Source organism: Thunnus thynnus, chromosome 18 (assembly GCF_963924715.1).
Source record: "Thunnus thynnus chromosome 18, fThuThy2.1, whole genome shotgun sequence".
Taxonomy (NCBI): domain Eukaryota; kingdom Metazoa; phylum Chordata; class Actinopteri; order Scombriformes; family Scombridae; genus Thunnus; species Thunnus thynnus.
Window position 1 is genome coordinate 20,427,479 of NC_089534.1, and position 15,680 is coordinate 20,443,158.

The 15,680-nt window shown below is 39.9% G+C and overlaps 1 protein-coding gene across 1 annotated transcript in view; it reads right to left on the reverse strand.

Moving 5' to 3' along the window:
- The window catches only part of lpgat1 (lysophosphatidylglycerol acyltransferase 1), a 52,923-nt gene that overhangs the window by 30,905 nt on the left and 6,338 nt on the right, over window positions 1-15,680 (reverse strand). Inside the window, exons 3-4 of the mRNA XM_067572327.1 lie at window positions 2,649-2,767; window positions 393-488 (exon numbers count right to left, since the gene is read on the reverse strand). Coding sequence (XP_067428428.1) covers window positions 393-488; window positions 2,649-2,767 — 215 coding nt within the window. The remainder of the gene's footprint in view (window positions 1-392; window positions 489-2,648; window positions 2,768-15,680) is intronic.

The window sequence follows — 15,680 nt, forward strand, 5'->3', positions numbered from 1 at the left end:
GTCTTCTGCTCGATACCACCGGGCACCGTTGCGTCGCGGTTTTGTTCCGTCCTCTACAGGGTGTCATACCTGACCGGGAGTGTTTGAGAAGCGTTTTGCCTGCCCGATTTTGTTGATTTGGTCTCTTGTGCTTCCACCATGGCTAATTACGCTACGTGGTTAAATGGTTTATTTTTTTTGTCAGTTTTAATTGTGTTTATTCTTGATATACGATTGTTTTCTTTTTGAAAATTGACTGGATCCTCTATGCTGTTCCTGTGTCTGACTTCCTGCCCGGCTTGGTCTGCTCTGTGCAGCTTGATGCGGCTTCTGTCAAAAATACACTAGATGCGTATTTTTAGCGGAGCAGAGTGTGCATGATATGTCCGTTCTAACAACTGTGTGTCTCTTACTTGTCTGATGAAGAAGTCCCCGTGGATCAGGGACACTAGGCCAAAGTTGGTATACTTGAACACATGGTCCATCAACCACATCATTTTTCGTACCACCTGGAAAAGAGAGGAGAAACAAAATAAACAACTGTAACAAACCCGACATAAACTAATTCAATCCTTAATTTTTCTATGATCAATAGCACACGACTTTGGGGGCATCGACACCCCACTCAGCCCCCACTCAGCACTTCCACCTTTATGACCTGCAGCGATGCAGCTTTGGCTTACTGTCCTTTCAGTGCTAAGAGGATAAACTGGGCCAGGGATGCAGTTGTTGAGGCAGATCATGTCATCATGTTTGTGCAGTGCAGCTCGGCAGCTCCGTTACTGTGCCAGCCACAGCCAAAAAGAAAAAAAAAAAGGAAAAAAAAAAAAAAAAAGATAAGAAAAGAAAGCTTTATTGTCATTGTACTGTACTGCAAGACAACAATGCAACAAAATTATGAAAAAAATGAAAAAATGATGAAAAAACAACAAATATATACAACACAACTGCCCCCGCTGTCTGAAAAATTCACAGCTGATCTCCAGGATATTTTGTACAAGGTTGCGATTCCTTGATTGAAAAATGACTTTCAGGCTCGACGGCTAATGAGACTTTTCTTCTCTGATATTCTATTTCCAAACTCACTTGAGCTGCTGACAATATTTTTCTAGAAGTAGAGTCCACTTCTCTGTGTGTGACCGATGAACATCCGATTTATAACAAAGTGTAGTGCCCTCATGTCAACTTGTGACATCTGATCCACACTGATAAGAAAACCCAAACTGTCAGTCAGTACAGCTATAAAGTGACGCTAAAGTCTAGAGTTGAACACTTATCCTCTGCAGCACTTCTGTTCCATTTAATTGTCAAATCTTTTTCTCTGTTATGTTCTTAGATCCACACTGAGTAAATTTTTTTAATCCCCCAAGAACTTTCTGAAAGGCCCTTGAGAGTGGTCAGTGTCACATGGTAGTGAGGAGGGAGAAACAATGACAGACGGTCAGGTACAGTTAAAATATTAAAAATCTACCTACTTTCTGTCTGTAATCGCTTATTTTCTATGTCATAATAGCCAATTACACAACACAGCTGTTGTTGTTGATCTGTATTTAGGTTTGATGTTTTCAGACAGTATGTACGTCAGTGTACATGACACACTGCAGCTTAACATAGATAGCAGACGTGCCTTTTTCTATGAAGATTTGTTGAGTAAGATAAGTATTATACTGAAACAGTAAAGGTGTGTGTGTGTGTGTGTGCATGCACTGATGTTTTGACATGTTTTGCTTCCTTATCTGTTGGCGATGATCAGTATCAAAGAATGTAACGCTCCTCCCGCTTAAAACTTTGCACTGCATCTGTTGTCGGCTGAGAAACTCACTCACCCACAAACTGTGAAGTTTCAACACAGCATGACGTTGCACTAATATTACACTGCAGTCTGTCTCTAGTGTTCTGACTTTAAAAAAAAAAAAAAAAAGATAATCATCACTATACAATAGTGACGGGACAAACACAGACCATAACTTAATAACTAACAGTGTCAGACAGTTCAAAGAGAACTTTTTCTTTATTTGAATAGCATTCCTTGCTTTTGTAAACACTTTTTTTTTCAGTCATTTGGATAAACAAACTGTCAACTGAGACATTAGCTAACCTTTGACAAACATCTTTAAACACACATACTTATCAAAGGAGCCCCGTGGCGCCTTCTTGTACACAAACTCTGTTTACATTGAGTGTTACTCACAAAACTCAGCGTCCTTCCACAAAACATGTCTGCAAATCTGATTTTGAAGTATCCTGCATTGTTTACATCCTTGTTTACTAGCTTATAGTCTTCTTCCCTGCCTTTCCCTGCATAATTGGGCGCATGACAACCACCCGCAGATCATCACGAATGCATGAAATCATTGTCAGAACTGTTCAGAGCGTCACCTGTGTGCACGTGCAAGAGGCAAAAAAAAAAAAGGGGACCCGCTCATTAAAAAAAAACTGTACCTTTTACAGGCTGTGACAGGTTTTTAGAGCTCTGTGTAATTCTGCAGGAGCTCCTTATTTGCAGATATCCAGACATGCTCAGACAGCAACCGTTTCAGCAAAAACACAGGCCGAGCGTCCTGCTGATTCAAACCGCTGATGTCATCCCGTTCAACCTTAGCATCGTTATATTCTTGGATTTCCTAAAATGGGATGCAATGAGGTAACACATTTGTCTTTCTTCTTACCGTGCCCTTGTCTTGCAGGCACATCATGAGGGTACACACATCTCCTGTGGACTGATGGTTGACGATGACCATGGCCTCTTCTTCAGAGATGGGCCGCACGTCATCACCCCACTCCGTTACTGCAGAGCAGAAAGAGACATAAATCTTTTAGAAAAGCAGGCAAACAGAAAGCTCTCAGAGCGTGCGTAGCTATGGATCCCCTTTAAAATAGACACTGACCGTAGAGCTGCAGCTAACGATTATTAATTAAACAGCAGGTTATGTTTTTATTCATTGTTAGGTCCGTAAAATATCAGAAAATAGTAAAAACGTTTATCCTAGAGTCCAAGTTGATGTCTTAAAATGTCTTTTTTTGGTCAAACCAACAGTCCAAAACACAAAAATATGATATTAAAATGATATTAAAATAGTTATTAAGCAGGAAATCCTCAAATGGGATTAATTGGCTGTTGATCAAGTATTTTATTATTTGATTAATTATTGCAGCTCTGCATGACACGAACATCTGCCAGATGTTTCTCATTCAAATAAGTGCAGCAGTTTCTAGGAAACAAGCAAAGTTCAAAAACCCCTATCTTACAATGTTTTGAAATCATTTTGAAATCCCTGATGTGCATTTGGAGTAGGAACAGGCACTAATTACTTGTTCTTTGGTTCATTGTCTAACTTTCCATCAGAGTTCACTGACAGCTGTTAACCAGGTTTTTAAAGTTATCCTACTAACTAACAAACAGTACTGAAAATGTAACCTTCTTAAGGAAGGCGACAGGTTTGCTGGGAGTCATGGGAAAGTCAGATAGGTGTGGTTCATGGCATCAACACAATTAGGAAGGATTGAAGTAATCCTTCTCTGAAATACACACGTAACTCAAGTTTGTCTTTCTCCAGAGTGACTGTTAGATCCTTTAAAACCGACAGTCTGTCCCCTGTTGTCTCTTGTTCCTGAATCCACGTATCCAAGTATTGTGACACTAAATCTCTGACTACACACGTCTGATCTGCACAAGCTCTCTGCCTGGATGTCAGGTCAAAAGCGGTCTGACCGTCTCCTGAGCTGATTTTGAATGATCACATCATGTCAAAGGGAACATTTGGATTTGATGTATTTTGTCTGTATTGGATTAGTCATCATCAAGCGAGCTTATTAACCGATGTGGAAATAGAAGGAAGAAATGTTGACGGTGCGGTTTGAAATGAGAAAGGAGAAGCACGTTTCTGGTATCACTAAAACTTTCACTATTAACCACACTGAGCGGAACAGAGGTCACAGTCTGATAGAAAAAAAGGGACGGCATGTAATGCAATGAAACACTACCCAGACTTTCAAATCCTTATTTGATCATCTGAAATTTCTTCTGTATGTTGAAATTATAAAGTGGATTCTGGTTTTAAAGGTGTAACAACAACTCATCAGAATAACAAAGATATAGTTACTGAGTATTACTACTTAGTGCACGTTGCCCTTTTCTGAGTCACACAATAACATTTTCCCCAACAAGAACTAAATGTCCCTAACTGAAATATCGTAAAAGGGTAAAAAAATATTAGCAGGAAAGTCCTTTGAAATAACTGGAAAAAAAAAAAAAAGATTTCTACTTGGCATTTGAAGCTGCACTTGTGCACGCATTTCTTTTTTTAGGTGGCATTAATTTATTTTTAGTAAAGAGCACTGCAGGTGCCTCACAAAGATTACAGTCTACATATCCTCAGTTCAAAGACGTAATCATTGGGCTTTGTGTTACCACGCAAATTTATTATTGGACTTGTTGGTACGAGAGCTGCCTGACTGAAAAACATCTTTGGTTTTGGATAAGCGGCGGGTTAGGTCTACGTCGTGCTCGGACAGGAGATCCAGCTTATTTGCATGTCTGTAATCCATAAATAATGCTTCCCTCTTCGGTGAAACCACATAAGGCATCCATGCAAGGCTGAGAACAGAACCGGGGCTTTGTTCACTGTCAACATGATAAAAATAATACAACGCAAAATATAGCTGCGAGCTGCAGTTCTTTGGGCCAAGTGCAGGCACATCAAGCAAGGTACGCTGCACACAGGTACATCGAGGTCTTATCTACCCACAGAATAATTCTGATCATGATCCGCCAAAATGTTGGGGAGATACTACTCCGTATTTGTGTCTTTAGAGCCAGCATCATTCACATGTCACAATTAGCTTGGATTATTAAAGTCTACTTGAATTAGAGATGCACACACCTGTATCCTGTGCCCATGCTGAGGCATGAATGATTGATTGATGAATGATTGAAGTGACTGCTTTAACTTTTTAGATCAACTAAGTGTAAAACTGAAATGAGATTACTGAAATCTGACTGTTCGAACCGCTGCGTAAGAGGGTTCAAGACGCGTCCTAGCCAGATGTAGAAAAAGGTGTAAATACATCCGTCTCTTAAAAGACACGTACGTAATCTTTACAACTTGACGAGCTGTTGAAGCCTTTATCTGATCCTGGATCAGTGGATCACTGAATGATGTCTATGGGTGAGAGAGCCCTGGTCTTGAGGGACTGACATGAATGAGGGCCTGTAAAGACCAGCAAAACTCTTGTCATGCTCTTAGTCTATAAATGCAATTCATCTGTGCGTGAGACAGAGACAAGATGTGAATACAACACTGTCTTATCATAACATTATAAAATGATATGTTGAACTTGTTATCAAACAGTTGCTTCTTTACACATCCAGCAGTTATGGAGCACCAATCACCAATCATATAGGATTGTGTTTCTGTCCATTCTGATGAATGTAAGTCCAATAATCACTCTCTTTTAGCTCTGTTTTTGGTCTATATCAACTCCTGAGGGAAATATCTGACTCTTTAGCTGCTATATGCTCCACTATGTTCACCAGTTAGTCACTAACTGTGTCTGTTTGCTGTTTGGTGCTGAGAAGATTTCTAAAAAGTCACTTTTTAGAGCTTTCTGTCTAAAGCAGCTGCCTGCTCTCACTGAAAACAACACTATGAGAGCACTGAGAGTGAACCAAAACAGTAAAGTTGCAGCCGGACAGCTGAACAATAGCTGAAACTCTCTATAAAGCTCTGTAGAGCTGTGAGGAGCTGTAGAGTCGGGTGATAATTCTCTGTAGGTTCATCACTACGAGTGACAACGCCTCTGACATTACATTTATTACATTGTTAACATAAAAAAAGAAATTTATTACAGCTGCTTTAAACTGTAATTGCTGCAACTAAACTGTGGAAGTTCTTCTGGTGTATTAGACAGTTAAGAGTCATCCTCCGGGTTACAGTGGGGCTTAAATTTGCATGTCGCCCTAAAAAAACCAAGACAAATCTGTGATCTGGCCAAAGGAGACACATGTATGTGACTAAGTGTAATATATGTTCCTGTCTTATAAGATCTGGCTCATCATCAAAGCTGTAAAAGATATATTTCAATGTCCCCGTCCTGCAGTTCAACAGAAAATAAAATCATACATATTGCATAGTAAAAGAAAAAAAACAACATCTTAACAGCACATGGCTTCCACACACATACACAGTTTGCCTGTACACATAAACATCTCCTGACAACGGCGACATACTGCACAACCCTCATGGCCAACATCTACATTATGTTAGTGTATAGAAGCTCAATGGACATAAACAGGAAGGAGCGTTTATAACAGTTCAGCCTGCTCTCGGGAGCCTTGAATCTTCTACCAGAAGGTAACAGCTGGAACTCTGGGTGGAGAACGTGAGTTGGATCAGACACTATTTTCTGCGCCTGTCTGATAACAGACGGCTCATAAAGTGTTTGGAGGGACGAGCAAATGTAAAAAAAAAACAACATAAAAACTGCAGCACAGGACAGGAGCACGGGTCGCAACAGTGCCACGCCATCAGAATATAGCATTATTCTCCAAAATGAATAGGATTCTTCCATGTGGTGAATCACTGGACCCTATATACTAGTGTTTATAGTTTGTAGTGAAAGTGTTCCTTCTTGACAAAACAAATGCTTTCAACATGACAATGACCAGTATCTCTATCAGCACGTACTAGGGATGTGCAGAGAGCCCAGTATTTGCATTTGTATCTGTATTTGTTGAGGCAGAGAAATTATTTGTATTTGTATTCGAATAAAAGTGGAAAGAGGCTTAAAAATCCTGTTTCTGTATTTATTACACTTTTAATTTTAGAAAATTAAAGTGTTACATGAATAAACTACCTTACGAAGGAGATCCCCACACCAGGTCTTGAACTGGAGTCTCCCAGATCATAGACGACTGCACTGACTACTGAGCTAAAACTTTACTCATTGCCTCATTGCAGACAGACCTCTACCTATGTATACACCCATAACACAGAGACAGCACATCATGTAACATGTAGTAGAACTTCAAAGGTGATTCTTGCTTTGCACTTTTCATTTATTGCCTATTTTTTGCAACCTAACTTTGTGGAAAGGAGAAAGGGAACAACAGGTGATGGAGAGTCCCTTGGGACTTACCCCTGATAGATGTAACAGTGGAGCAGAAGAGAGAGACTGAGATAATGATGTATCCGACCTGCAAACTGCTATTTGATATGTTATTTTTTCTTCCCAAAAACAAATAATTTTTAAAATATTTGTATGAAACAAATATTCGTATAAAACAGACTATTTGTGCTTTGCCGAATAATGCATTTGTATTCGGGCACACCCCTATCACCTACAGGAGTGGATCTCCAGTGGCCCTCTGCTCCCCCTCCTCTGATTTACATTGTCAGGCCTCTATTCAGAGCATACAGGCTACTTCACTGGCCAATCACCTGTATCTGATTGTTGACGGGATACACACAAGAGCTGCAACAAAGGAGGAAACATGGCTCATGTTAGATGAGGTGTGACAACAATAGCCCTCCTGGAGAACACAAGAGCTTCCTTTGTAATTTAAACGCACTTCAACAGCTCTGCATATTAAAAAGGGAACCAAGGAGGTCTGCTGAAGCCAAAGGGTGAAAAGATTCAGCTGGGCTGCAAACATTTACTGTGAATCCTTATTGTTCTAGGTGGGCCTGGCCCCGCTCAGGTTTTGTGTAATGCAAATGTTGCATCAGTCAGGCCTTAGCATGAAGAGTGAGTGATGGTTTCCCTGCTGTAGCAGAGTTCACGTTAGGATTGCTGGCAGAAAAACCCATCAGAACTGTTTTTATACACCGTGTTTAACATTTAATTAAACCAGAACATGACACCAACGCAAAACAAGACAGCTACAAGATGTGGGACTGACATATTTGGTGCATGATGAAACAAGATGAGATGACTGCGTTTGACAATTTGTCATACAGAGGAAACGGTTTCTTTTCAAAAAAAAAAAAAAAAAAAAAACACCCCTCACCTTAAAATCTAAGAGATTGTTGTCCTGAGTTGTATTTTTCTTATTTTCATGGATGATTTGCCAACTGAACACATCATGACATCAATTTGTTATGGGAGATGATAAATCTCAGGTGTTAGTCTCATACAATCATAGGCCCTGTTTACACCTGGCATTAAAATGCATCTTGGGTGATTCGATTACAAGTGGACAGCTCTAAGCACAGGTGTGAACGCACCCGAGACACATTGAGATCCGATCACTCAGACCACATCCGCAGGTGGTCTGAGCCACATGTGGCCACATTCTTTTAACAGTGTGAACGCAATTTGTCCTGGGCCACACTGAAGGACCACCTACGCAACTGACATCCTCTATTTTCTGGCAGACTAGGCACCGGAATTGCATCGCTGCCTCTCGGTCCGTGTACCCTCCGTCCAAAGCTGTGTTCAACTTGTTTGATAACAGGATAAAGAAATGCATGCGAATTAAAAAAAACAAACTAAATCCACTTCCTGTTTTTTCCCCCCACTCCCCTAACCCTGTTCTTGTCCTCAAATTGGCAATTGGAATAGATATTAAACTAAAACCAGAAAATAACTTGTTTTTCTGTCTATTAAAATATTTCAGAAGCTTAACATTTAATTGTGTTTCCCCTGGATAGTTCCCTCTGTCCTGTCAAGTTGATAACTACAGTTTCTAGTTTTGCGCTGCTCGACATAATGAGCTCAGGATTTATCAGGCTGCTTTACTCCAAAACAATTTCACTGTGTGATCCTGGACTGTGTGTATAACAGCTGACCTTTTGGATGTGAAGACAAACACAGAACATTTATTAACATTAGATCCAATAGACGGGCATTTGATTTTGGCGAGGGGGCACACATATTTGTTCATCCTGTTATCAAACACAGCTTTGGACAGAGAGTACCCAGACCCCCCCGGTCCTCCCACCGGTTAAAAACAACAATAACGAGTTTGGTCTTTGCAAACGGAAATGATGTTTATTTGCATATAAAGCGAGGAAGTGAGATGCCGTCACAAGTGGTCACTCAAGGCGCATGTGGAGACACACGTTAATGCCAGGCGTGAACAGACGTACTTAGAGCTGTCTGCTTGTGATGGGATCACCCGAGACGTATGTTAATGGCAGGTGTGAACAAGGCCACGGAGCACAACAGAAGACACAACAGAAGCAGAGATGTTTGTGTGTTCTGTGCGTTATTCTCAAATTCTCTTTTACTATTTATTGTCTTATTATGAGCTTGTCAACCATCTGTATCACACTTTGAATCGCACTAAACTGTATGAAAGGTGCTGTTTAAAATAAAGTTTGATTGACTGACAGCAGCCTCGGATTGCAACACAGCAAATGTTTCAGTTCGAATAAGAGGTGAAGGTCTCACTTTCTTGCTCTAAAACTGCTCTGAATTACACAAATGAAGAAAAAAAAAAAAGTACAAAAAGACAGCTCTGGCAAACCGAAACAGTAAAATGACTCATCTAGGAGTAATTATTTTTTTCTGGCACAGTTGGTGGCAATAGTGGAACCAACAGTGAGCATCCAGTTGTGCAGAGGTTCAGTCATGAGCGAGGCTGCAGATTTATACTGATGTTATGATGAACTACATGATATGGCACCTCCCTACTATCCATCAGGCAGGTCAGCTGATAGGGAAAACATCTGATTTTGGATACTGAGAATATGAGACATTCTAGGACATCAAAAAACGTTTGCCCGACATCAGAAAACCAAGGGTGTTGCTAGGAAATGCATCTTCGAGTGAGACTTTCATTGAGAGGTTTCCTGAAATAGATTGCTAAAATCTCTTCATTATTTCAACATGTGGGCAAACCTTTTAGTGTGCAATTATATGCAAGTGTAGAATCCACCGAACAAGGTATAAGATCCGATGTCATAACCCCAGGAGAAAAGGCCTTTCAAGCAATCAGTCAGGATTAAATATTTCCGCAAGATTCAGTAAAAGGCCAAGTCATTTTTCTGACAACGGTTTTAGATGACAAAAGGTTGCAAACTTGTCTCCTTCTACCTTGAAATTCAACCCGCTGTACCTGCTGTTACCTATTCAACATGTTCACAATGAGATTTAGTCATGTGTTGCCAACCTCATTCAGCAGTTCATTAGTAGGAATCCAAGAATATTTTCCATGGCTCCGAGCATGAACAATAACTGCAAACATTTAAAGCAAATTGTTGCTTCTTACTGTTTATTATATTACAGTTACAGTTCAGACAGCCACTATGAATTGACCATGAGATAAAAAGACATCGAACATCCTCACAAGATCTCTGCGAGGTTAGAAAAAAAAGTGATTAAAAAAAAATGGGATGGAGGGAGACAAGATGTTGACATGTTCAATTTAGGCCTTTGTTTCACCTCTTGTCCTCCGGAGGATAAGAACAATCCTCATGAGCGCAGGAATCGAGATCATACTTCTAGAAAAAAAAAATGACACATCTGTGACACTCGGACAGGGGGGGTGTGTGTGGGGGTGTGCACGTACGCTGAAGGCAATGTCATTTCATAAGGAGCGTGCCTTCATGCTCGGTGAAGGCCCTATTGTTGCGGGAGACGAAATGATATCACAGAGATGGGTCATCTGTCAGATAGAATACATTAGGGAAATTGTCTTTGAGAGATGACACAGTTAGCAAAGCGGGATGACAGCCACACTGCAGGCACAGTGTCTAATCCGGTATCGGTGGTCAGCTAAAGCATCCCTACACCTCTTTCTGTCTCTCTAGAGGCGGACGGGGATTTGGCCGAGTCTTCCACGAACGTAGCTGTCCTCAGTCAGGTGTGCCAAAGAGGAATGACTCTCTCAGAGGAAGTCAAATAAATAAATTAATAAAAAATGATAGAGCTGTTTGGCACACCGGAGTTGAAAGGGAGATTTTCAAATAATATTTTTTTTGTTTACTGGCTGAACTGGGTGAAGATTTCCCCAAATGGTGAATGAGTGCCGGCCAGAAACCAAACGGTGAGACGTTTTTCTGCCACATTTACCTGCTTGGATCTCTTGCTGGTCTGGTGTAATTATAAAAGAGAGCAGTAGTGGCCTGGTTAACGTAGCCAGTGGTAATCATAATTAAAGCAAGACCAACAAATGTTCCCAGTGGATACATATTGGTAGATAACACGAAACTGCAGCACAGAAATGTCCAAATGTGTTTGAGGTAACTTAGAAACAGTATTGTCAAACAGAAAACATTAGATAAAGTTATAGTTATTTTTTAACTGTAACTGTCCTGCTCAGTAGGTCTTGGCCACAATTGGTTGATGAACTAATTTAAGGGATCCTTGTTAATAAAATGTTATGTGTTGATGAACAAGACTAAGATTCTACCTTCTAATTTCTATCTTGGTCAGACTATAATCATGATTGGTGTCAACAACTCTGTAGTAACGGATCTAAATCCTACTTTCAAAAGCTGAAATGGATCTGGTTGGATGATGAAATACCTTCAGCATTTTCAAAATGTTTACTGGTAATCTGAGGCTACGACTAACAATTATATTCACTTTTGATGAATCTGTGGATTATTTTCTCTATTAATCATTTTGTCTATAAATGTCAGAAAATAGTGAAAAACGCCTGTTATAATTTCTTAAGAGCCCAAGGAGATGTCTTTAAATATCTTGTTTTATGGCCAACAGTCCTAAAATCAGTCTTAAAATCCTCACATTTGAGAAGCTGCAACCAGCAAACCATTAATTTATGCTTATATACAATTATTTGATCGTCAACATTGTTGCAGATTTATTTTTCTGTCGAGTCAATTTTATTTATACAGCCCAATATCACAAATTTAACTGGGGAGGCTTTATAATACAGCATACAACATCCTCTATCCTCAGACCCTCCAATCGAATAAGGAAAAATAACAAACCTTTTAGTTGATCGTCTCACTGATTAATTGACTAATCGTTGCATCTCTACAGATATCTAAAAACAAATTTCACAGCCATCGTCCGACTGTACAGGAACAGCTTACTTCTCTTATAAGACCCATTGTAACAAGCTACAGAGTAATCTACAAGGCTAAATCCAGTTATTAAACCCAGCCCATTACTCTCCATGTTGGTTCAATGAAATAAATGGATATAATGAAATGCCTTTAATTTCTTGCCCTCAATTTAAGCTAAAAGCTAATTTGACCTCGTCCATTGCTTCTAAAAGTTTGTTGTATTCATTAGATCACAACACATTAACATTAAAATATGGATCTACCACATAATGTGCTGTTCATCCACATCAATACCCCGCAGTCTTCCTGTACACCAGGGAATGAAACATCAGCCTCCGCTCATGCAAACATGTTTCACGGCTTCAGAACAAAAGCGATGTTAATTCCCCATTCATGCTGTCGCCTTCTCAACTGACCCCGGGCTGTCTCGCCTCCTTCACTCCAGTGTGCCATGAGAGCTACAACACATTACAGCATGGCCATCTCAACCTACAGTATGTTTTCATGCACTATACGCATTAAACTTTTACCAAAGTCTGTTTGCAAGGCACCAAGAGTATCCTTTTCCTTAATAAAAAGCTTTCAAGTGTGCACACTAGTCATGCTTTTAGAGCATGTATGTCTAGTTTTCATTGTGGTTGCTAACATAAGATCCATTTTGCATCTTTTGATTGATTACACAGACAAAATACCAGGAACGTCTGCACATCTGGACATAGCACGAAACGTAATAAAGATATGAAGTGAGATGAAGCTCAGCTGAGGCTGATATTCTGAAAATAAGCATAGACTGCCCCTTCCTAACAGGTGCAGCAAAGATAATTCAGGACAGTCAGGGGGATGTCAATCAAGTATGATCTGTACACACCCACACAGTCCAGAGAAAAAGTCTAATCAGTAACTGATAACACTTGTGTGGGTGTAGCCTGGCTGTAACTAATGAAGAGCAGTTTCCACAGTGAATTTTACTCCAGTACAACCAACTGGTTCAGCACCACTGAAACCTGATCAAACACACTGGAATTCAAGTTATGATTGAAAAATGCCATTAAAGTGTTCTTTCCACAGAAAACGGTGGTCTTTCTCCTGGTTTTTGGGAAAGTTGTATTATGCTGATTGGTTTATAAGAAAAAGAAACATCGAAAGAAACACCTTATAAAGCTTTCTAGAAACTCTCTGCTGTCAGCAGACGAGCGTCTTCGGTGATGTAGTTGATGTTGAACAGGAGTATAAGTTTACACGTGTGTAGAAGTGAAAGCCTGGCACGGATTAAAGTGGCACAAAGGTCGAGTATCGTGTGTCGCTCTCGTCTTCCGTTACTAGTGTTAAGATTGAGGAAACCAAATTTACGAGACAGTGTCGAAATGCAAAGAAACCATCAATTTAATTGGGTTCTCAGTCAACTGCTGAGTTGACTGTCAGTGTAAAACATGCAGGTAGGGCTGAGTGAACTTTTGTTTTTGCATGATGTGCAAGATGTCTAAATCGTGAACATTCGGATTATTACAATATGCGCGAGTTAAGTCAGGAATTGACCTAGATGATCGCTGCTACATTTATTATTTTGAGTCATGACAGTCAAATGTTCATCTACTGGCTACTTTGTCTTCAGTCAGACTTCAGGATGCTATTATTTTAGATACGAGGACGCTTCCGTGTAATGATATCTCCTTTCATCCAGACGTTCGCTGCTGTGCTTTCTCTGTCTGCAGTCTGTTATAGTACACATGCGTACTAGTAAAGAGCTGATTAGAAACGAGTCGGATGCGTATACATGGCAGAGAAATCGCTGTTCTCCAGTGAGTGAAATCTACCTGTAGAACCAGGTTTCTCTAATCTCATACACCGATTACAGAAAGCAGGTTTCTCGTTCACATGACGGTTAAGAAATCAGCTTCCTGGAGAGAAAACCAACTGTAACCTGGTTACTCAAGTGCATGTAAACACACTGCAGGATAACACAAGTCAGTGGTTTGTGTCAAACATCTTGTTTCTCAAAGTACCATGATGAATGATCGTTGTAGTACTGATCACTCTCCAACCAACATGCATCTTAACGATCACTACAAAATGATCAACAAATTATTTTTGTTCAAGTTTGTTTTATTTATTATTTTTATATACTGAATATATATTTAGTAGTTTTCAGTAGGAAGATATCTTTGTGTTTGTTGACGAGGTGTCATATTTGTTACGAGCCAGGAAGTCGTCGGAGAAGTGATCAGATTGTGCAGATATCAGGCTGAAGTCTTGTAAAGAAACACAAACAGCAGCAGATCAATAGTGAGCGGACTTTTCTGCCCTAGATGTGCTGAATCTGATTATTAAAGTGGATGCCCATGCTCTACTTGGTTGAAACATCTGGTACTATAGCTTTATTGGATAAGCTGTATTTTATGACAGCCTTGCAAGCGGTGGAGATCCTTTATTATTATTATTGCTGAACTGTCTGAAAAAATACCTTTCACAACAAAAGTCAAGCTTGATTAAATTGGGATTTTATTGTTTCCGCATCACCCAGATCGACCTGCAGGGATACTGAGGAGTCGGGAGACATGCTTGTGTGTACAGCAAACAGAGATCAGAGTCTTGATAATGCTATATTCATGTACATATAGCAGGGATATGGATGACCAGGTTACTCTGTGTTTTATGTCAACATCACACTCCAATTATGATCAAAGACACATAACCGGGAAACAAATGTACAACGCTGTGCAGACGTAATCTTACGGTCAACATCTCTGATGTCTGAACAGGTTCAACAGACCTCTCGCTCATGTAACATGCAATGAAAACTTAATCCTGCTGGCTTTAGTGCACCTGTTTGTGCCCAGCGTTGTGTGTGACATTCTGATGAGACCTCATACAGTTGCGCTGCTTTTGTCATCAACAGGGAAAAAGGGGGTCAGGTCGAAATAACCGCAAAACAGTAATGCCACAAAAAAACACAGTACAAGACATTTTGGAGACTTGTGTAACAACCCAACAAGCAGTTTTTTAAGATCAGCTTCGGCGTGATTCATGCTTGACACAAAAGTGAGTTAACTTTACATTATAATTACCATATATATATATATTTTTTTTTTTTTGCACCGACGACAGTGCGTCTGTGTTGCGTTTCTGATGTCACAATCTGAATGGACACACGAAAATAGAAATAAAAAGCCTTGTGCACAACAATGAAGTCTAAATATGCTGGTAACTGAAAATAGCCTCAGCAAAAAAAACAAAAGCAGTATTTTGAAAGTGAAATGTAGCCTCAGAAATCACATGGAAGCAGGGTGCGAAATGAACTTTTTTAAAAATGTGAACACCTACCAGCCACTGACAGATAGGCTAAATGTTGAAATTCACCGACCGCTCCGTTGTGAATCATTATTTGTGTTTGAAATCTACCAGCTACTTTGATATTGGCTGATGCTAATTTTTCCAACCTGCATGCAAGCATCTGACATTACAATGCAATTAGCTTATATAGTAAAATAAAACACTTTGGGCTTGGGAAGGGGTTTATAACCTACTGCTAATTGAAGCTAGCAGCAGCAGTAAAGCAATATTTGCTTAGCCAGGGTCGACCCGTTCTTCAGTAAAATGAAAGTCTACAAAAGAGATGACGCTCAGCTGATTTAGTTACATATCACTGTTAAGTGCGCTGACCTCACTCACTAAAGCAGTCCTCAACTCCGGCCTGTCACTGTTATACTTTTACAAGAACAGCGT